Here is a 22281-nt window from a genome sequence, read left to right as displayed (position 1 = left end):
TTTACCTAACTGCCCACAGACACCGGGTGTTGGTGCCAAGCCTGCCTTCAATTTATGAGCTTTAAAACCTTGCATTGTGAAGATTTTGGTTTGTCTTCCAATGTAAGTCCGCAGAGCACTTCAGTCAGTCGTGAAGCACCGTCGCGACACTTTTCTTCCAGGAATGACAGTGTTTCACCACCTCAGCAGTGTCAGGCGCCGGTCACGGTGCCCTTTTGGCATCTGGCCTAATGTAGTTGGCGACAAGCTTGTTGCCATCGCCACAGTGCAGTCCAAAGAGCAAAACATCGTTGGCTGTGAAGCCAGGAAGGAAAGGACTCCAAGCGGAATCAGGGTGTGGGCGGAGCCAGACAGTGGGCCCAGGAATTCCATGCGGCTGAAAACACAGGAGATGATGACCTATTTATTGACACCCTACCTTTTTCCCTGACAGAGACTCAAAGTGGCTTACAGTCAAATTAAGAAGTGCTGAAACCACGCAAATTAAGAAGTGCTGAAACCACAAAAAAAAATCAATAGAATTGTTATGCATATCTATAATCTATATGCAAGGCTTTTTTTCAGCTGGAGCTGAGCTCCTGTCTCAGGTGGGTCCCATCGCCATTCTAAGAGCTGCTGTACCTCTTTTCCTAGAAAAATAGGATTAGAAACACAAGGACTAATCTAACTGAGTTTGAGACATAAGTACATGAATTTTAATAATAGGGAAGGATTTGTGTGTGTAACACTGAAGGAAATGGACAGACACAGCAGACATTTTAATATCAGAACAGACATGGAAGTTCATATTTATACAGAAGTTCAAATGTACCATACTATGTAATGTTGTGACATTAGTTGTGCGGACTGTATATTTCACAGAATTGCAATGCCATTGCTTTTCAAAAGAGGCGCTTCAGCCCCCAAATAAGACACAGATTTGTGTAAAATTTGCATTTGCTAATTTATATAGGGTTGGCATTGTTACTTCTGAGCAGTGCTTTTTTTTCTTCTAAAAAGAATATTTAGGTGTACTCTCATTTTCAAAAAGTGAAAATCCGGACACAAAAGTTTTTTGGCAAAATCTCCAAGAAAATTGAAGTTTTTGAGCTAATTTTCACCGTGGAAAATCAACACTCCTGACATTGCCAAATCCCAGTAATGTCTGAAAAATCCCGGGTGTATGGCAACCCTAAATTTATAGTAATTGAGGAACAAGAGCAGGAGAAGGCTATTTGCTTTATCACTATGGAAAACTGTGTGTTGGATTCAAGTCATTTCATTTCCTTTATTTTATTTCTGTGCTGGTTTTCACTCAACATGAGTCAAAAAGCAGCTTACATACAATAAATAATGACATGGCAGAACATCGCAATTACAACACAAATCAAATAAATCATAAGCCTTTGGGTCTCATCCAGCAGGGCTAGATCTAGAAGCCGAGGTGTGTGTGTGTGTGTGTGTGTGTGTGTGTGTGAGAGAGAGAGAGAGAGAGAGAGAGAGAGAGAGAGAGAGAGAGAGAGAGATTCCTTACCTACAAGTGACCGTAGCATGTCTTTGGAAACCACAAGCAAGGTGATATGCTGGATAACATTTCAGATGAACACAACCATAACAAGAACCAGGGGAAGGAGTGAGGAGACGTTTCAAAGATTTGGTTCCAGTCAGTCCCTGGAAATCCACTAATATGCAAGAAATAAATGCAGATCTTCTGCTTGGAAATCCCACACGATAATCACTTTCTCAATCTCAGACCTGCCCCGTTTAAGATTTCTGGTCACCTTGCATGACGGGCATTGGTACAATGTTTAGGGGGTACAGTGGTACCTTGGGTTACAAATGCTTCAGGTTACAAACTCCGCTAATCCGGAAGTAGTTGCTCTGGGCTGCGAACTTTGCCCCAGGATGAGTACGGAAATTGTGCACTGGCAGCAGCGGGAGGTCCCATTAGTGAAAGCGCGCCTCAGGTTAAGAACAGTTTTGGGTTAAGAACAGGCCTCTGGAACGACTTAAGTTCGTAACCCAAGGTACCACTGTATTCTCATTTTGACTCAAGAAAATCACCATTTTATAGTTCAAATCAGGGAAAATAAATACAGTAAATGGACAAAAGTACAAAGGTTCACAAAATGTTTAGGGGTATGCGTACAACCTGCGTCCCCCCAGAAAAAAAGCACTGCTTCTGAGCAACATACTCACTGGTGCTGCGAAAGGGAGGTTGCCATGAGGTGGATTTCGTAGAACCTTATAAACGAAGGGAAAGAGCCATATATTCTCCTGGAGGAGTTCTTGCAGAGGGTATGCCTACTGTTAAGTTGTGGGTAGACATAGCAGATGACACAGCGATTCTCCCAAAGCAGCTCTTTATTCGTAAGCTGGAACAGAACTGACTGAGGAGCTCAGTCAGCCTGCTTATATAGAGCTCCAGAACAATGTAACTGTTGCCATTTTCTAAAACTATCCAATCACTGAACGTCACTTTTGATCCTTCATTTGCATAACTATCTACAGTATCCCCCTGCTGGCCCAGGGTGAGAACTTCAGTACATAACACCTACAAGCCAGGGTAGTATAGTGATGGACTAGGATCCAGGAGACTTGGGTCCACATCCCCACTTGGCTAAGAAACCCACTTGGGGGGCCTTGGGCCAGTCCCTGTCTCTCCAGCCTCATCTCAGCCTTGTTTTGTTCTCCCACTAACCTTGTTATGTTGTTTAGGCTGAGGGGAGGTGGGTGAGCTGGAGGGGGTGGGCAGGGAGAACCACGTTTTCCACCTCGAGGTCCGTGGAGGAAAGGTCAATAAATAAACAGACATACCAGATAACATCCTCCATATAATTCCCCATGTGTTGATTTCTATACAATCGTACCTTGGTTCTCAAATGCCTTGCGATGAATGTTTTGGCTCCTGAACGCCGCAAACCTGGAAGTGAGTGTTCCGGTTTGCGAACGTTTTTTGGAAGCCGGCTTCCACGGCTTCTGATTGGCTGCAGGAAGCTCCTGCAGCCAATCAGAAGCTGAGCCTTGGTTTTTAGAACATTTTCAGAAGTCAAATGGACTTCTGGAACGGATTCCGTCTGAGAGCCAAAGTATGACTGTATTGGGCAGTCACCCACAACCCTTTGACCTGGAAGTCCCAGGAACCAAATTTCAGAAGTGTGTAGTGCAGACAGTTCTCCGTCTGATCACACGCAGAGTTCAAGAATGTAAAGAAGATGAAAGACAGGTGGTTTATAAGAATGTTGGAGAAATGGGTAGAAATGGCAAGGTTAGCAGCCAAAATTAGAGATGAAAAAGGAAGGAACGTTTCTGAAGGAATGGAAGTATTTCATAGCATATCTAGAGAAACAGTTTTATGAAAACACGAACAGGATTTGAAATATGAGTAACAGCTTAGAAATAGTCAGATGAATAATTTAGGATGATAATTATAAAGATAATAAGCAGCACAAGGGAAAACATAGAACATCATAGAAGGGTGGATGAGAAGTCGCAAGGAGAGTCCAATGTCTAGGGGGAAATGTGCAAAATTTGAAAATTCAATAAATATTTTTTTAAAAACAACAACAACAGGGAGGTTTCCTCAGCTGACGAGAGAATTAAAAGGAGGGGGGGGGAAACTGTGACTGAGGTTTGTAGCTTAGAATTAAGACCCTTGTGGGGGCAATAAGTATGGAGACACTTTATTCTGTATCTGATGAACCAAGGAAGGTGCTTCTTCAACACATAACCGCCCTGAGACCTCTGGGTATAGGGCTGTGTATAAGTTCAATAAATAATAATAACAACAATAATAATACACTTACTAGCCTGATTAGTTAATAACTGATAAGCATGGAGTAAGTCCCACAAGATGTGAAGGTGGCCACAAGCTCAGAGAGATTTTTAACAGGGGTTAGGCAAAGTAATAATAAAGCACAGATCTGTCAACAACTATTCAGCATAATGCCTAATGGAACCTTCATGAGGCAGTATATCTGTGAATACCAAATGTTCGTGGAAGGGAAAGGCCATCATCTGTATTCCCTGCTTTTGGGCTTCATAAGGACACCTTGCAGACCGGGAAGGGAATGCGAGCCTCGATCGATCCACCCATTATTATTATTTTTATGTTCTCCTCACAGTTCTGGTTGTAATAGCAGCAGAAACACGGCGCTCTTCAGCTGTCATCTTTCGGTTATGTATGCAGGAGGCTCGGAGATATCGAGAGCTATGTTGTCATAAGCAGGTGGCTGTCCCTCAGGAGTTGGGTAGCAGGGTAGCTTCCAAGCAACCTGGAGAGAATGATAGGAACGGTGTCAATGTCAAAACACGAAGAATTCGGGGGCGGGCGGGCTCTTAAACACACACATCTACCCTACCCAACCATCGGGAATGAAAAGGGAAGGAGATTTTCTCCAGGGTGGAAAGAAGGTTGTGTGGCGACTTCCCGACCTCTCCAGGTGGAAATAATGACACATGACAATTATTAAGATTAGTGGGTTAAAAAATGGTCACAACTTTATTGATTACTGGTGATGAGCAGTATTGGCTTAGGCACTGGACCTAACCAATGACATCTGACTCCAGCCCGTCTGCTTGAAGTCTGGGAAGGGTTAACCACCAGTTGGGGGAGTCCTGCTGATGCACATCAACTAGGAACTCCCCCAGGGTCACCGATAGGGGGCGTGCCTTAGGCCCTAACCTCCTAGGCTTCAGTCAGGGCAATGCCCCCCGGAATCCTTATCGGACAACCCTTCAATATGTGGGGCAGGTGATGGCGCTACCTCTCCTCTTCCATCTACAGAACTATAGCAATGCCTAACCACCAATACCCAGAAAGTTGTGGCGATTTGCTACGAGGTAGGTGAAAACCAAGTGGCTGGTGCGAATTTGTCAAGTGGAAAAATTCCTACCACATGCCCCCACCGGCGACCAACCAAGGTCAAAGAAAGCAAACCTTAGAGGGCAGGAGAGTGGGGAAACCGGAGCAGCTGGTGGGCGGACAGAGAAGGAGATTCCCCACCTGTGCCCTGCCTTTAAGGGCCAGGCCACACCCCCCAGACCAACCCGATTGGCCAGCTAGGGGATGACGCAGCTGGGAATCCCCCAGTCGTGCAGGGGCTGGCCTCCCACAACCCCACCTCCTCCTTAAGGCAGATGTGGCTTTCTCAGAAGACAACGGCCATCTGCCAAAAGTGAGTTCCAGCCAGGAGGGACTCAGTGGACGAACACCGTGCTTTGCCTGCAGAAAGCCTCAGGCTCCATCTCTGGTGCCTCCATGTAAATGAAGGCGGCAGATGGTGGGAAAGGACCCTGCCTGAGGCCACGGAGAGCTGTTGCCTGTCAGTGCAGGCTATACTAGATTGACAAATGTTGTGAAGCTCCCCACCACAAAGCGGTGGAACTCCCTCTTCAACACCACTATGAAGCTCTCCAGAAGCAGGCTAGCTGTCGTCATTGCAGGAATACCTGCCGTATCTCACGAGCAGAAGAAAGAGTCACATGAGATGGTTACCTCACTGTAGGGAGGAGGATCCATGTTCTCTTGCTGCAGAGGAGCTGTGGGCACAGGTGGGGCAAAGGAAGGCGGCAAGGTGGGCATGTGTATTGCCACTTCTTCTCGGTCGGTCTCCTCTGGGTCCTTGCAAATTGCACAGCAACACTTAAAAAGCACCGTCAGGCAGCCCACGCCCACGCCGATCCCGATGACAGTGACAAGACCTCTGCATGGAGACAAAGGAGAGGCATAGCATAAGTCTAACTCCTGGATCTACCAAACCCCATCAAGGAAACGTTTTATCTTTTTAAAAAAGTTAAAGGGACCCCTGACCAATAGGTCCAGTCACGGACGACTCTGGGGTTGCGGCGCTCATCTCGCTTTACTGGCTGAGGGAGCTGGCGTACAGCTTCCGGGTCATGTGGCCAGCATGACTAAGCAGCCTCTGGCGAACCAGAGCAGTGCATGGAAACGCCGTTTACCTTCCCGCTGGAGCAGTACCTATTTATCTACTTGAACTTTGACGTCTTTCGAACTGCTAGGTTGGCAGGAGCAGGGACCGAGCAACGGGAGCTCACCCCGTCGGGGGGATTTGAACCGCCGACCTTCTGATCGGCAAGTCCTGGGCTCTGTGGTTTAACCCACAGCGCCACCCGCGTCCTTATCTTTTACCAGGCTGCTAATACAGAATATCTGAAACCCACCACCAAGAAGACATTCCTTCTCTAGGCTGCATTCTGCTCCAGGGCATTGTTTTTCTCCCAGCCCCCCCTCCCCCGCAAGTTGAGCATACAAATTTGCATTGTATCAGGAATAAAATGCTTGCAAAAAAGAAAAACTGTATAGCAGTGGAAGATTAGACTACTGCAATGCACTCTCTGTGGGGCTTCCCTCACGCTTGATCTGGAAGCAGCTGAGAGGGCAGAATGTGGCAGCACAACCGCTGAGAGGAATGAGACCCTTTCAGTGTACAATACTCGTGACTCTTAATGTTTTTAAGGAAGGCTTAAGGAATTGTTATATAATGCAGACAGGCACATGACCAGGGCCGGATTTAGGTTTGATGAGGCCCTAAGCAACTGAAGGTAATGGGGCCCTTTATATGTCCAGCTGTCCTTTGTCAACAACAAATTGTCGCTGGTTTTTTTTGTTGTTGAATATATGCTCTATGGTACTTTATGGACCTAATAGGTATTTATAGCCATTTGCACATAACAAAATAGGTATTTTATCAAAGTAATTAATGAACTGAAATACAATTAAGAAGAAGTATATTAATAGTGAAATAATTATTAAGCTCTAACTTAAAATAATTTTTTATTCATAACAAACTTAATAATGCAAGCACACTGGTGTTTGGCAATAACAAAAGTTCCTTTAGAAACGCAATGTACAAAGACTCATAATCTCGTCTCTAGAAACTTGCTATAACATGAAATAATAATAGGTGTAAATATACGATGCAAACTACTAATAATTATAAATTGCAGAATGTAGGCACCCTATATATAGAAATGAGCAAACCAGTGATATTTTAGGGAGCAGACTGGCAGACGGGACCCATTACTTACATCATACGAGCCTACACAACACAAACACTGTTGCTGCATGTTATTTGTTTTTTAGCTTATATTTTGGAAATGTACATCCATATTTTTAAGTGAGGTCCTAAGCTAGAACTTGTTTAGCTTCTATGTAAATCCGGCACTGGGTGTGGCTTCGGGAGAGGGGGTGTGGCTGGGAAGGGGGCATAGCCTGGACCACATTTGGTTCCTGACCCCTGGCAGCACACAAACACAATCCTCCAGTCCATCAATCTGATATTGGACCAGTCTCAACACTGGTGTGATCACGGACAAACCAAAGTCCTCTCCTGCCAGTTCACAAGCAGTGATTCCCCCACCTAATCCACTCTCCAGGGAGGGCATCCCACACTCGCTCCATACGTACATGGACCAGCCAGGCATTGTCCATTCAATGCAGGTGCAGTAGCTGCCTATACACCTTGAAGAAGGAGAGAGGCAAAGGTTTAGAAAAACAAAAGCTATTATTATTATTATTATTATTATTATTATTATTATTATTATTATTATTATTTCTGTTTAATATACCACCCTTTATCAAAAGATCCCAGGGCGGTGTACCCCGTTAAAAACACATTGTAGAACATCAGTAATAAATAATAATAAAACAGAAAAAGGCCGCTCTCGCTTTGCCCGCCACTCCTCTCTACCAGCTGCTCCTGGATTTTCCCTAACTTTGTGGGTAGAGGCTGCATCTCAGTGGCACAGCATGCGTTTTGCATGCATGTTTCTAGCTCTCAGCAGCGAGAGCTGGGGAAGGAAACCATGGAGAGGGGCTGGATTTCTTCTCAAGACTAGTTTTTTTGGCCATGCCAATTGTTTTTGCTTGGGTTTTCCTCATCTCCACCCCTGTTGTCTTAAAGGTAAAGGGACCCCTGACCATTAGGTCCAGTCGTGACCGATTCTGGGGTTGCGGCGCTCATCTCGCTTTACTGGCCGAGGGAGCTGGCGTACAGCTTCCGGGTCATGTGGCCAGCATGACTAAGCCACATCTGGGGAACCAGAGCAGCACACGGAAATGCTGTTTACCTTCCCGCCGGAGCAGTACCTACGGTATTTATCTACTTGCACTTTGACGTGCTTTTGAACTGCTAGGTTGGCAGGAGCAGGGACCGAGCAACGGGAGCTCACCCCGTCGTGGGGATTCGAACCGCCGACCTTCTGATCAGCAAGCCCTAGGCTCTGTGGTTTAACCCACAGCGCCACCCGCGTTGCACCAATTTCTACCCAATTTTTTTATCTACCCAATTTTCCTACGCTCAGGTTGGACGCTCATCCATTTAAGGTCTGAGCCAGTCCTTCTAGCATATTCAGTACAGGAGAACAGGCCAGAGGAAGAAGCTGGAGCTGTAACTTACGAGTAATCCAAACAGTTTCCTTCTCCTTTGAACGTCAAAACCTAGAAAGAGAAGAATCTGGAAGTGAATGACTGGAAAGGAATATGTCTTTATTTAAAGAGCATTTATTTATTTAGTTTATATCCCACCCTTCCTTCAGCGATACATTTTTATCTTGATCTTCACGGGGGGGGGGGAGGGGAGTTGCCAGTGAAGGTTGTGGACCAATTATTTAAAAAAACAAGTTCCCTACCTTGAGCTAAAAGACACAACATGAAAGGAGAAGTTGGGGATGGAGGAAGAAAAAGCAAATTCGGGCACAACCGTATTTTTCCGTGTATAAGATGCCCCCATGTATAAGACGACCCCTATTTTTTTTCACCCAAAATTAAGAAATTAAGTTGTTTAGCTTTGGGTGGGGGTGGGGGAGGTCACTTCCGTCAATCGCTCACCCGCCTGCCCGCCACTGCCGATCGCTTGCCACAGCCACTGCCGATTGCACACCTCACCGCAGCCGCCAATTGTCTGCCTGCTCACCTCCACCAACAGCCCACCCGCCCACTTTTCACAGCTGCCAATCGCCTGCCCAATTGCCACAGCCACATCCAATCAGCAGCAGGCCTTGCCGCAGCCACCAATCAACCGCCCAATCACCGCTGCCAATCTTCTGATGCTGCTGCCACTAATCGCACGTCCCCACTCTGCATTCACTATCCTCGTATGAGACGACACCCAATTTTTGCCTAGCTTTTTTTTTTTAGTGAAAAGCATCGTCTTATACACAGAAAAATACGGTAGTTTCCAAAGTTGTGAAGTTCTTCTAATCAGCTGGTCTCGCAGCAAATCCACTTCTGCTTCCCTTGCCTTCCTCTAATGATGAAATATTAATGGAAAATATGATGCTTTTCTATCCATCTGCTTGATAAACACACCTTTAGCAAGGAAGAAATGAGGCCGAGTGAGAAAATATTTGCTTACAAATTTCCCACCTAGGGTCAATGTGCATGCTCAGAAGCCACTCCTGGTTTATTCCAAAGAGGAACTGGAAGTCTTGGTGTGATTCCCTGCCGTACTGCAAGAAGCTTAGGGGACCAGGGGACCAAGAGTTCAGGGATGCTTTGTGCACCAAACAGTCTTGGTGAGAGTCTGACTAAATGTTTGTGAGACACTGGAGTGATGTAGTGCTTAGAGGATGGGTAGGTAAATTTCAGGCCCAGGGGCTGGATCCGGCCCAATCACCTTCTCAATCCGGCCCACGGACGGTCCGGGAATCAGCGTGTTTTTACATGAGTAGAATGTGTGCTTCTATTTAAAATGCATCTCTGGGTTATTTGTGGTGCCTGCCTGGTGTTTTTACATGAGTAGAATATGTGCTTCTATTTAAAATGCATCTCTGGGTTATTTGTGGGGCATAGGAATTCATTCTTTTCCCCCCTTCAAAATATAGTCCAACCCCAGGGCCCCCTGCTGAAAAAGTTTGCTGACCCCTGGCTTAGAGTGATGCCCTGGGCAGAACCAGGTTCACATACCCACTCAACCGCCGGGTGATTTAGTCACCCTCTCTTAGCCTAACCTACCTCACAGGGGTATTGTGCAGATTAAGCATGGGAGGGGAAGCAGGTATGCCAGAGATGGGGAGCCCATGGCCCAGCAGCAGTTATTACACAGCTCCCATCAGCCCTAGCAAATGGTATGGGAAGATGGGAGGTTAGTAAGTGATGGCAGTGGCAGAGCCAGCTGCTTTGGTACCCAGAGTGGTCACATGATGTGCACCCGGGGGCGGGGTGATCCGCCCAAGGGGAGGGGCGATCCTTCTGGCAGGGGTCCGATTGTGGTGCGGCAGCATGATTCACCTAGTGGGGAGTCTGATCATGGCGCAGTGGCGTGATCTGCCATGGGGGGATTTTGTCACCCCCCGGATGACACTCAGAGCGGACCACCCCCACTGCCCTCCCTTTCTACGCCCCTGAGTGATGGTGGCAGGCTATTCTGTGCCCTAGGAAAGACTAACTGCTTGCACTCCCCGCACAAAGAAAAAAGGAAAATTGCTAACTTCGATGTTCAAAAAGAGATGCCTTGTAGGGGAAAAATGGAAAAGGACTCCAAACTGCCAACTTTATTTTAATTGCAAGGATAAGGAATACGAAGATCTTTGGTCACCTTTCTCAAATAGAAAAGAAAATGTTTTATAGCTCACAAATTATTTTGAACAACCTTGCGAATTGTAATTAAAAAATGTAAGTCTCTTAAAAGTTTCAGTTTGGGGCACAGCTCCTTTTCCGTTGCAAATTTTGACACCAATTCCTTCAGACCAAGTGCTGACGCTTGCACACGTTTAATCAGATTACCGTATTTTTCGCCCTATAAGGCACACTGGCCCATAGGACGCACCTCATTTTTTGGGGGGGGAAATGAATAAAAAAAAATTATTCCCCCCCCCAGCCGTGGGGCTGGGGCAGGGCAAGCCGGAGCTCCCCCCGACCCCAGCCCCCATAGCAGGCTACCGCCCCAAGCCTCGCGCGCCCGGCGGGACCTCCCGCCGGGCGCGCAAGTCTTGTGCACACCTCCCCAAAGCACAGGGCATCCTCCGGAGGATGCCCCGTGCTTCGGGCTGCAGGCTGCCGCCCCAAGCCTTGCGCGCCTGGCGGGACCTCTCACCAGGCGTGCAAGGCATGCAGAGAGCTTCCTGAAGCATGGAGAGCGAGAGAGGTCGGTGTGCACCGACCCCTCTCGCTCTCCAGGCTTCAGCAAAAGCCTGCATTCGCCCCATAGGACACACACACATTTCCCCTTCATTTTTGGAGGGGAAAAAGTGTGTCCTATAGGACGAAATATACGGTAATTATAATGATAATATGCAACACAAGGGAAACCACAGAACATAGAAGGGTGGATGAGAAGTCACAAGGAGAGTCCAGGGTCTAGGGGGAAATGTGCAAAATTTGAAAATTCAATAAATATATTTTTTAAAACAACAACAACAGGGAGGTTTCCTCAGCTGACGAGAGAATTAAAAGGAGTAGGGGGAACTGTGGCTGAGGTTTGTAGCTTGGAATTAAGACCCTTGTGGAGGCAATGAGTATGGAGAAACTTTCTTCAAAAAGAACAAGCAGGACAGTCTGGAAACAAATCAGAAACTGGAATAGTTTCTGTAATTCGGGGGCTATCCCTGTGAAATCAGGGCACTTGGAGGGTTTGGCTGCCCAGGCAACCAGACTGCCCACTCTCAGTAATTGATAGATCACATGCAATGATAATACTTAGTATTTGACAGCCCACGAGATTTCATATTTGAAACCTGCCAAAATCAAAAGTATTGTGAGGGAGCATGAGCCTAAATTTTGAAGCCAGCATTTGCCATCCAACGCCCCCTGCCAAATTTAAATAATTAATTCAGACTTTCTCACAGAAAAAAAATACAGGGCAAATAGGGAAAGTATTCATTTCAGCACCAGTAAAACTTGCCTATCCCTTTCTGAACTATTTCTGAGGATGGAGATGTCCTATCCTCCCTCAGTTGCAGACTGCCATTCATTCATTTATTACAAACCAACGTCCCTTTTCTTTTTTCATACTTGTCAGGGTTTCTGGGAGAGAGGAGGAGATGACAGAGGAGACGGAGAGCGAGTGGGAGGAGGGGCAGAAGGATGAGGAAGAAGATGACGGAATTCTGAGGGAATCCACGAGTCTGAGCAGCGAGTCAGAGGATTCTCAAAAGGGGGTTACCTTAATCAAGCAAAGGGGAGGAGAAGGGAGAAGCGGAGAGGAGCCCAGTGGAAGACAGAGGAAGCAAGAGACGTCTCAGCCGGAAAGGGTGGAGAGCAGAACAGGGGGTGGTGTAGCGGTCGAAAGAAAGGTCAGCAGCAACGTACGCGCGCCAAGTTCAAACGTAGAGGCGCGCGGAAGTGGAGAGAGCTCAGGGGAGGAGCCCGGCCCTAAAGCCAGAAAGAGGGGGGAAGAGGCGGCAGAGGATTCAGCCTCAGGCGAGTCACGGAGAGAGGGAACGCAGGGGGGCAGGAAGACCCTGCGGAAAAGAAAGGAGAGGAAGAGGTGGTCTAGAGCCAGGCTATTAAGTTGGTGCGGAAGAGGGGAGGAGTCAGAGGGGACTTCAGCGGTCTAACGTGGCAGACGTACGGCCACAATGCTGAACTGTATGAGAAGCAGAAATCTTCAATAAACTTTTCCTGTAAATAAGCTACAACGGAGTGAGGTCTCTTGTGAGCTGGGACCCGTCCTGGGTGGCCGTGACAGTAAGTCCCCTCTCACAAAGCAAAAAATTTTTTTTTGCGAAGCTCACGAACGGGAGCAGCCATGAGCGCTGAGGAGCAGCTGGTTGCATTGCGGAATCAGGTTACCGCTCTCACATCGGCAGTCATTGCTTCGCAGAAGAAGAATGACGACTTGGAGAAGACGTGCCAGGATTTGCAGGCAAGGTGGGAGCGCGCGGACAAGGCGGGGGCTCCAGGATCCAGAGCGGAGGGCATTGCGCTTGGACGGAGGGGGGGTGCCCTAGTTCCGCATTTTAATGGCAACTTGCAAGACTATCCCAATTTCAGAGCGGACGTTGTATATGCACTGCACTTACTCCGTCACGATTTTAAAGATGAGGAGGAGAAAGTGGGGTTCATTGTTTCGCACCTGCATGGGGAGGCCAGGGCTTGGCTACGCAATTTGTGGCGCGAAGATGGACCGGCCCGTCGCGATTCAACTGCGTTCATCAAAGCGATGGATTCTTGTTTTCAATCCTCTGTGGATGTGGACATTGCGCGCCGTCAAATGCACGGGCTGAGGCAGGGGAAAGCGACTGTGCGCCAATACCACTCTAAATTTTTTGCGTTGCTCACCGCCTTAGATTGGCCAAAGGACAGTAAACCGGTTAGAGATCTTTTTTGGGAGGGATTGAGCCCCCCCATCAAGGATGAGATCGCTAGGGGGGACAGACCCCAGACCCTAGAAGACGTGGTGCACCGGGCTTTAGCTATTGGAATTCGACATGAGGGGCGTCCGTGGCACGAGGAGGACGGGCCCCAAGCGCGTGCGCAAGCAAGGACTCTCCCTTTTGTGCACAGGGACTTCAGCCGTGCGCACCCCTCGCCAATGGGGAAGGACAGCGAGCAGCCAATGGAGATTGGTGGTGCTAGGGCTCAGAAGCCATCCCAGAGCCCTGTCCCTGGTGCAGCCAAAGCGAAGCCTCCTAGAGGAACCAGGAAGTGTTACATCTGTGACAGTGCGCACCATATGGCGAAAGAGTGCCCCCAGAGGCTCCAGAAGCACACTGCAGCGCTGGCAACTGTAACAGCAGAGGTGCAACCAGGGGAGCAGCTTCAGGGAAACGACAGTGCCTGGCTGGAAGCAGAGCTACTGGGGCTCAGCCAGGCGGATCTGTAGACAAGCCCCCAGCATCACTGCAGAGCGTGGACCCTTTGCCTCCCAAACCGGCAGTTCTGCTCACAGCGACACTTCAGTTGCCTGATGGGAGACTCCTCGAGGTTCCAATAACGATCGATTCGGGAAGCAACGCCGACTTCATGGGACTGCAGTTCGTTAAGCAGCACAACATGGCGCTCCTGCCTGCAACGACGCCTCTGAACGTGGTCACGGTGGACGGCAGGAGGTTGCTGGGGGGGCAAGTGGTGCAGCAAACCCCTCCCATGATGATGCAGATTGGCAACCATCGAGAGCTTATTAGTTTCAATGTCACCCACTTATCGGACACACCCATCGTGTTAGGCATGAGTTGGCTGGAGAGGCACAGTCCCGCGGTTGCGTGGTACCAGAGGCAGATCAACTTTTGTTCGTCGTATTGTGCTCAGCATTGCTTTCAGACCGATCAGGCAGGAGAAGCTGAGCAGCCGTTGCATCTGGGTATGGTGCAAACAGTGCCTCACAAGTACCAAGAATTCTTGGAGGTTTTCTGTGAGAAGGAAGCTGACAAGTTGCCGCCTCACAGACCTTACGACTGCGCGATTGATTTAGTGCCAGGGGCGCAACTGCCTGCTGCCAAGCTGTACTCCATGTCGGAGGACGAAATGCAAGAGCTTCGGGAGTTCATAGACCTTAACCTCAAGCGGGGTTTCATCCAGGAATCTAAAGCAGCGGGAGGCAGCCCTGTTTTCTTTGTGAAGAAGAAAGACACGCCCCAAAAAAGGCTTATAGTGGATTACAGGTTCATCAACAGCTTGACTAAGCCCAAAGCTTTCCCCATGCCCAAGATTGACGACCTTTTAGCGACCGTCAGGAGGGGCAAGATTTTCACCAAGCTGGACCTACGTGGAGCTTACAATCTCATCCGCATCCGGAAAGGAGATGAGTGGAAGACCGCCATGTTCACCCCTCTGGGCACATACGAATACAGAGTCATGCCTTTCGGCCTCCAAAATGGCAGCCACGTTTTTCAAGCATTTATGCACCACGTGCTAGCAGGTCTCCTCTACAAAAAGTGTGTCTGCTTTCTCGACGATATCCTGATTTTCTCGGAATCGCCGGAGGATCACGATAAGGACGTGAGAGAGGTCCTGCAGAGGCTGAAGGAACACAGGCTGTACGCCAAGTTGGAAAAGTGCCAGTTTGATGTCAGAGAGGTTGATTTCCTTGGCTACAAGTTGTCCGACGAGGGACTGGCCATGGACAGGGCTAAGGTTCAAGCGCTGTTGGGCTGGAAAAGCCCTCGAAATCGGAAAGAGGTCCAGAGGTTCATCGGCTTTGCCAATTTTTACCGCAAGTTTATTAAAGGTTTTGCGAACGCGACGGCGGCTATCACTGACACCCTCAGTTCCAAGAAGAAGAAGTTCGTCTGGACCGAACAAGCGGAGCGGTCCTTCCGGACGCTTAAGGGTCTTTTCGCCTCCGAAGAGCAGCTGCTCCACGTGAATCCCGGCAAACCCATGCGGGTAGAGACCGATGCGTCAGATAGAGCGGTTGGGGCCGTTCTTTTGCAAGAGGATTCACAAGGCAACTGGCGACCGGGTGCGTTCTACTCCCGGAAGCTCAGCAAGACGGAGCGCAATTATACCATATGGGACAGGGAGTTGTTGGCCATTCATGCAGCTTTCAAAGCGTGGCGACACTTCTTAATAGGAGCCAAGCACACGGTGCAGGTCCGCACGGATCACAAGAACTTAGAGTATTGGCGGACGGCTAAGTTGCAGACCCAGCGACACATGCGCTGGGCGGAGTTCTTTGCGGACTTCGACTTCAAAATAGAATACATCCCAGGAGACTCCAATGTTATTGCAGACGCGCTGTCCCGAAAGCCGCAATACTTGGAGGAGGCAGCTCCAATCGCAGCAAAGCACATTTTCGCACCGCAGGCGTGGACGTGCGCTACCATCGCAGTCGACCTGGACGCGGTGCGACGCGCGTTGCAAAGGGATCAGTTTGCACAGTCTAAGATGGAGGAGCTACGCGGAGGGTCGCGACGCAACGATGAGTTTCAATTGCATGATGGACTTTTGACTCGTAAGGGTGCCCTTTACGTGCCCACCGACGATCTTCGAGCCAAGGTTCTGCAACAGTTGCATGACGCCCCTAGTGCAGGCCATTTCGGCAAAGAGAAGACGATGGAGTTGGTGGCTAGAGACTTTTGGTGGCCCCAGATGAGAGGAGAGGTGGCGGACTACGTCGCCAGGTGTGATATCTGCCAGAGGTCCAAACCAGTGCACCAGAAGCAGGCGGGATTGCTAGAACCGCTGGAGACACCGCAGCAACCGTGGGAGAGGGTAGCGTTGGACTTTGTTACAGACCTGCCCAGCTCCAGAGGTAAGACGGCGGTGTTAGTGGTGGTGGACTTGTTCACCAAGATGGCGCACTTCATCCCTTGTGCCAAGGTGGCGACGGCAGAACAGACCGCAAAGCTCTTCATCGATCACGTCTTCAGAGTGCATGGACTTCCGCAGTCCGTCTTGTCCGACAGGGGGCGCCAGTTTGTTTCCACTTTCTGGCGAAAGCTTCTGGGCATCTTGCACGTCAAAATCAACCTGACATCGGCGAGGCATCCACAAACCAACGGTCAAGCGGAGAGGGTCAACGCGATCATGCAGCAGTACCTGCGGTGCTACGCCAACCAGCGACCTGCGGCGTGGGTGGACTATCTACCGATGGCTGAATTCGCCTACAACAACACGAAACACGCATCCACCGGGGTGACGCCTTTCTTCGCGAACAATGGCCGTCATCCCAGAACCTTCCCGAGATTTGCGGCACCAGGAGGGGGGGGGCCTCAAGATGCCGACCAGTTTGCAGCGGAGTTGCAAGAGGTGCACGAGGAGCTGCGGAGACATTTGGAGCTGGCAAAACAGGCGTATAAGGTGCAGGCCGATAAGCACAGGAGGGCGGGAGAGGACATCCAGGTTGGGGACTGGGTGTGGTTAGCAGCCCACGCGATGCCGGCCAGGTCATTAGCCAAGAAGAAGTTAGGACACAGGCAGCTAGGGCCATATCAAGTTGAGGCTAAGATCAATCCGGTGGCTTTTCGTCTAGCCCTTCCGGAAGGTTCCAGGGTGCACCCGGTCTTTCATAGGTCGGTGCTCACTCCCTACAAAACCCCACACAGGTTTCAAGAGTCAGGAGCACCCCCAGAGCCACGTAGGAGGGCGCCTGAGAGGGGGGAATCGCCAAGACCAGAACCTCTTAACGAGGTCACAGAGATACTGGACTCGAGATGGGGGGAGGAGGGAGTTGAATATTTTCTCGCCAGGGAGGGCACACCAGCCGCTGCTAATAGTTGGGTGCCAGGCTACGAGTTAGACGAACCCCTTTTGAAAGACGAGTTCCATGCACTTTTCCCACATAGACCCATGCCAGCTGAGTACTTTGATGACTGGCTTTTCACACCCACATTGTCAGATAGCACGTTCAGGGGTTTCTCTTCCCCCGAGGAAAGAACACCAGAATCAAGCCCGCCCAGGGGATCGTGCTCGGGGGTGGACACGGAAACCCCTTATTGGTGGGAGGAGCAGCCAGAGGAGGAATGGCGTAAGAGGTGGCTGATAGGTCCTTGGCGGGCAGCACCGGAGGAAGTAGCGATGGAAGCAGAGACTGAGAAGCATTTGGGGGAAGAACCCGACTTCGAATACACATACACAGAACTGCCAGCAGAGAACATTAACGTAGACGACCTGTATCCTGAGCCTACCCCCGAAGAGCCGCAGTTTCCACAACCGGTCCCCGGCGAGCGGGAGGGGGGAAGGGGGGGCTTCGAGGGGGGGATGGATGTCAGGGTTTCTGGGAGAGAGGAGGAGATGACAGAGGAGACGGAGAGCGAGTGGGAGGAGGGGCAGAAGGATGAGGAAGAAGATGACGGAATTCTGAGGGAATCCACGAGTCTGAGCAGCGAGTCAGAGGATTCTCAAAAGGGGGTTACCTTAATCAAGCAAAGGGGAGGAGAAGGGAGAAGCGGAGAGGAGCCCAGTGGAAGACAGAGGAAGCAAGAGACGTCTCAGCCGGAAAGGGTGGAGAGCAGAACAGGGGGTGGTGTAGCGGTCGAAAGAAAGGTCAGCAGCAACGTACGCGCGCCAAGTTCAAACGTAGAGGCGCGCGGAAGTGGAGAGAGCTCAGGGGAGGAGCCCGGCCCTAAAGCCAGAAAGAGGGGGGAAGAGGCGGCAGAGGATTCAGCCTCAGGCGAGTCACGGAGAGAGGGAACGCAGGGGGGCAGGAAGACCCTGCGGAAAAGAAAGGAGAGGAAGAGGTGGTCTAGAGCCAGGCTATTAAGTTGGTGCGGAAGAGGGGAGGAGTCAGAGGGGACTTCAGCGGTCTAACGTGGCAGACGTACGGCCACAATGCTGAACTGTATGAGAAGCAGAAATCTTCAATAAACTTTTCCTGTAAATAAGCTACAACGGAGTGAGGTCTCTTGTGAGCTGGGACCCGTCCTGGGTGGCCGTGACAATACTTCTTTCTGAATGTTAAAGGGACAGGTTAGGAAGGGGAAATCTATTTCCCTGCCTTTAACAGTCAAAGAGATCTCACCACCTTACACTCTTCACACCATTAATTCACAGAAATATAAAAAGGGCCATGCTGAATCAGACTGGATTTGCAAAAAAACCAAAACCCTTCATGTCTATCTAAACTAAGAGGCACCACCGTATCTTGTGGCAAGGAGTTCCGTAAACCACTTAATGAGCCAGGTGAAGAGGTACTGCTTTTCTTTTGTCCTGAATTTGACTGCCCATCAGTTCCATTGGGGGAGACACACAGCAATACTGGGGGAGAAGAATAATAACTTCTCTCTATGGCATGTCTTGACTCTCGGCAACATAGTTCCCCACCCACTCAAAACCTAAAATATCCCCAAAGTCAGAGCCTTTCCTCGCTGATAAGGTTCCCTCCCTTCCACAGTTCATTGGGGCTGCCTCTTCCAGGAATGTTCCCAGCTCTGTGCTATGAGTCCCACAGCATCTGGCAAACTCACCTCCCGGTAAACAGCGAAGAGGCAAGTCAGTAGCCTTGCTGCTTGGTTTCGCCATGTCGCCATCCTCTTGCCTTGCAGTTCAGTGCCCTGTGCACGACTCGGATCGCTCAGAGAAAGTCTTATCTTGCTCGCCGCCCTGTGGACTTTGCCTGAGGGTGGGGAACGGGGTCATTGCCACCGGGTGCAAGACACCGTCATGTGCTGTGCTGAGCACACAGCAAGGTGCGGAGAAGGAGATCAGGCATTTACCAGGGCTCCCCAGACTAGCAGAGGATTCCCCCGCCCCAACCAGAGCTACCATTTCTGAAACTTTGTATGGAATATCCAAGGAGATCAGGTGAGGCATAAGAGAATTGTGTGTCTTGCCTCTCCTAAGTTAGGAGGAGCATGGATTCCATGTGAAACAGCAAGGCAGGAGTTTACAACCCACTGGACGTGGGGTATTACAATACGATACGATAATCCTTATGGTCATTGTCCCATAGAGAACAACAAAATTGGGGGGGGGGAGTCTACATAAGGCATTCAAGCCTGCTATCCCAGCTATCCCAACCAGGTTAGCCCCCTAAAAACTCTGATACCCCATTTTTAAAATACAGTACACTCCCATAGAGCAGAGACATCACCTTGCCGACAAAGGTCCATATAGTTAAAGCCATGGTTTTCCCAGTAGTGATGTATGGAAATGAGAGATGGACCATAAAGAAGGCTGATCGCCGAAGAATTGATGCTTTTGAATTCTGGTGCTGGAGGAGACTCTTGAGAGTCCCATGGACTGCAAGAAGATCAAACCTCTCCATTCTGAAGGAAATCAGCCCTGAGTGCTCACTGGAAGGACAGATCGTGAAGCTGAGGCTCCAATACTTTGGCCACCTCATGAGAAGAGAAGACTCCCTGGAAAAGACCCTGATGTTGGGAAAGATGGAGGGCACAAGGAGAAGGGGACGACAGAGGACGAGATGGTTGGACAGTGTTCTCGAAGCTACAAACATGAGTCTGACCAAACTGTGGGAGGCAGTAGAAGACAGGAGTGCCTGGTGTGCTCTGGTCCATGGGGTCACGAAGAGTCGAACACGACTAAAAGACTAAACAACAACAACAAACAACAACACTCCCATAGAGACTCCTTACACTGTGTTTAAAACCAAAATCGCATTTGGATAGAAACTGTTTCTCAGGCGGCTAGTTTTTAAGATCTTCTGCATATTCAAATTCATTTTACTTGCTTGTTTAATTGTCTACTGTAAATACACACTCTTATAAAACTGCAGGTTATTACAATAATCCTGCTAATGTTTTTGTTTACAATTTATCTATAAATATTCAATAAACCATTTCCATTCATTTATAATAAGTTTGTTATTTTGCTTTCTTAGTCTTCCGGTAAGTTTCACCATTTCTGCATAAGTTTTTGTATCCATTCTTCCTTACCTCGATTGTATCGGGAAGTTGCTTGATGCTTGATGTTTTACTATGTTTTTATATGTGCTTTAAGCCAGCCAGAGTGGCTGGGGAAGAATTGTTGTTGTTGTTGTTGTTTAGTGGTAAGCACCATTGTTTTTAACAGAACTTACTCCCAGTTAAGTGTATATAGGATTTCAGCTGCTATCATTTGACCTGTGTCACTTCATTTTTTCTAGATGCTTGCATTATTATTATAATTATTTGACTTCCTTCCCGCTCTTCCTTTCCCCCTTTATTACATTTCTATCACCTGAAGATCACAGGGTGCTTTACAATATAAATTGTGTAACCAGCTGATCCCTGATTTGCCTGTCACCTCGAGGCAATGACTCATCCTTTGCCATGGCAGGAGCCACTCAAAATACGGTACTGGTGTGTCCTTCAGCGTCATGGAAACGGCTTGAGGCGTCTGGTGCTTTGTGATTTTGAACTTTAGAAGGGGAATCCCGTGTAGTCCGATATCTTGCTGGTGACACGGGTACCTGTGGAGAAAACGCTGTGTCCTCCTGAAATGTGAGATTACTTCCTGTTTTAGAGGGAAACTGAGGCAGGAGGGGGAAGGCAAATCAACTCTTCTTTCCAGGACATGACTGTTACCATAGGAGACAATTTCTAGGAGGCGAGGTTCCTTCAGGCCCCCGCCCCCATAAAATATTTGAGGTGGCCAGACCCCTCACCAAATCCATGGGCATTGCCATTCACATGGTATCCGTGTGTCTCATCTTGCGATTGATTATTTGGAATAAAATATTGTATTCAAGTTGGCACCCCTGACTGCTATATTGAGCAGGGGGCAGCTGAATTCATAAGGAATGGGTTGTGTTTATTTTATTTTATTTTAACCCTTTTAAAGACAATGCTATTTGGTTGCTCTCAACTTCCAAGGCAAGCATTCAAATATAGATTTTTTTTAAGGGAAGACAATATCTTAACACCTGGGAAGATCTGTAGGGAAGGAGGTGGTCCAAAATGCTTGTTTACAAAGCTATTGTACTACCAACCTCACTGTTTGCTTGTAAAATGTGGATCACTTATAAACACCATCTCCAACTCCTCAAAGGATTCCATCAATGGTGTCTACAAAAAATTTTACATATCAATTGGGAAGGTGAACTAATGCCAGTGTACTGGAAGAAGCAAAGATCACCAGTGTCAAAGCAATGATTCTTCAACATCAACTTCCTTGGACTAGCCATGTTGTGCGGATGCCTGATTCCAAAGCAACCACTCTATTCAGAACTTAAAAATGGAAAGTGTAATGCTGGTGGTCAACAAAAGAGGTTCAAAGACTCTCTCAAGGCAAATCTTTTTAAATGTAGTATAAACACTGACAACTGGGAAAGACCGGCCTTTACCAAAGGTGTCATGGGCTTTGAAGACACTCAAACTCAGGACACAAGGGAGAAATGTGCTGAGAGGAAGGCACGCTTGACCAATCCACACCATGATCAACTCCCGCCCAGAAACCTATGTCCCCACTGTGGAAGGACATGTGGATCCAGAATTGGCCTCCACAGACACTTACGGACTCACTGTTAAAACCGTGTTTATGGAAAACAATCTTACTCGGCAATGAGTGATCGCCAAAGAAAAAGATATGGAGAACTGAATTCAAGGGTGGAAAAATGAGAAAGTGGGAGAAACCAAATCAGACAGATTCACCCACCCTGAAGTAAAGCAGAGCCCACCAAATAGACAATGGTTATTATGGGTTTCAGCCACAAGGTGTCAGTCCAAGCCCGGCGATGGAAGGTCACCTTGGCTGTTAATGGTCTTTCCTGATTGTTAACGAAGATGCTAGGAGTGTGACCCACCTGAGTTCAGTGCTGTTGTGCAGGTCTTCCGCCAGCCTCTTTTCAATGCCAAGCACAGCAAATAACTTTTGTATCCTTAAATGTAAAGGGACCCCTGACCATTAGGTCCAGTCGTGGCGCTCATCTCGCTTTATTGGCCGAGGGAGCCGGCGTACAGCTTCCAGGTCATGTGGCCAGCATGACTAAGCCGCTTCTGGTGAACCAGAGCAGTGCA

The 22281-nt window shown here is 48.7% G+C and overlaps 1 protein-coding gene across 1 annotated transcript; it reads right to left on the bottom strand.

The window, feature by feature from the left end:
• Nucleotides 1–511: 511 nt before the first annotated feature.
• TMEM92 (transmembrane protein 92) lies at nucleotides 512–19287 on the bottom strand. Its single transcript, XM_081884491.1, has 6 exons — nucleotides 18790–19287; nucleotides 8400–8440; nucleotides 7409–7462; nucleotides 5477–5684; nucleotides 2534–4253; nucleotides 512–2283 (listed from the first exon to the last, which is right to left on the bottom strand). Exons 1-5 carry the CDS (start codon nucleotides 18850–18852, stop codon nucleotides 4146–4148), a joined length of 474 nt encoding a protein of 157 aa, XP_081740617.1. The 5' UTR covers nucleotides 18853–19287; the 3' UTR covers nucleotides 512–2283; nucleotides 2534–4145.
• Between the last annotated feature and the right edge of the window lie 2994 nt (nucleotides 19288–22281).

The sequence above is a fragment of the Podarcis melisellensis genome (genome assembly GCF_964234715.1).
Source record: "Podarcis melisellensis genome assembly, chromosome: 13".
Taxonomy (NCBI): domain Eukaryota; kingdom Metazoa; phylum Chordata; class Lepidosauria; order Squamata; family Lacertidae; genus Podarcis; species Podarcis melisellensis.
The sequence above is the reverse complement of the archived record's forward strand: the minus strand, read 5'-3'. Positions and strand labels throughout refer to the sequence as shown.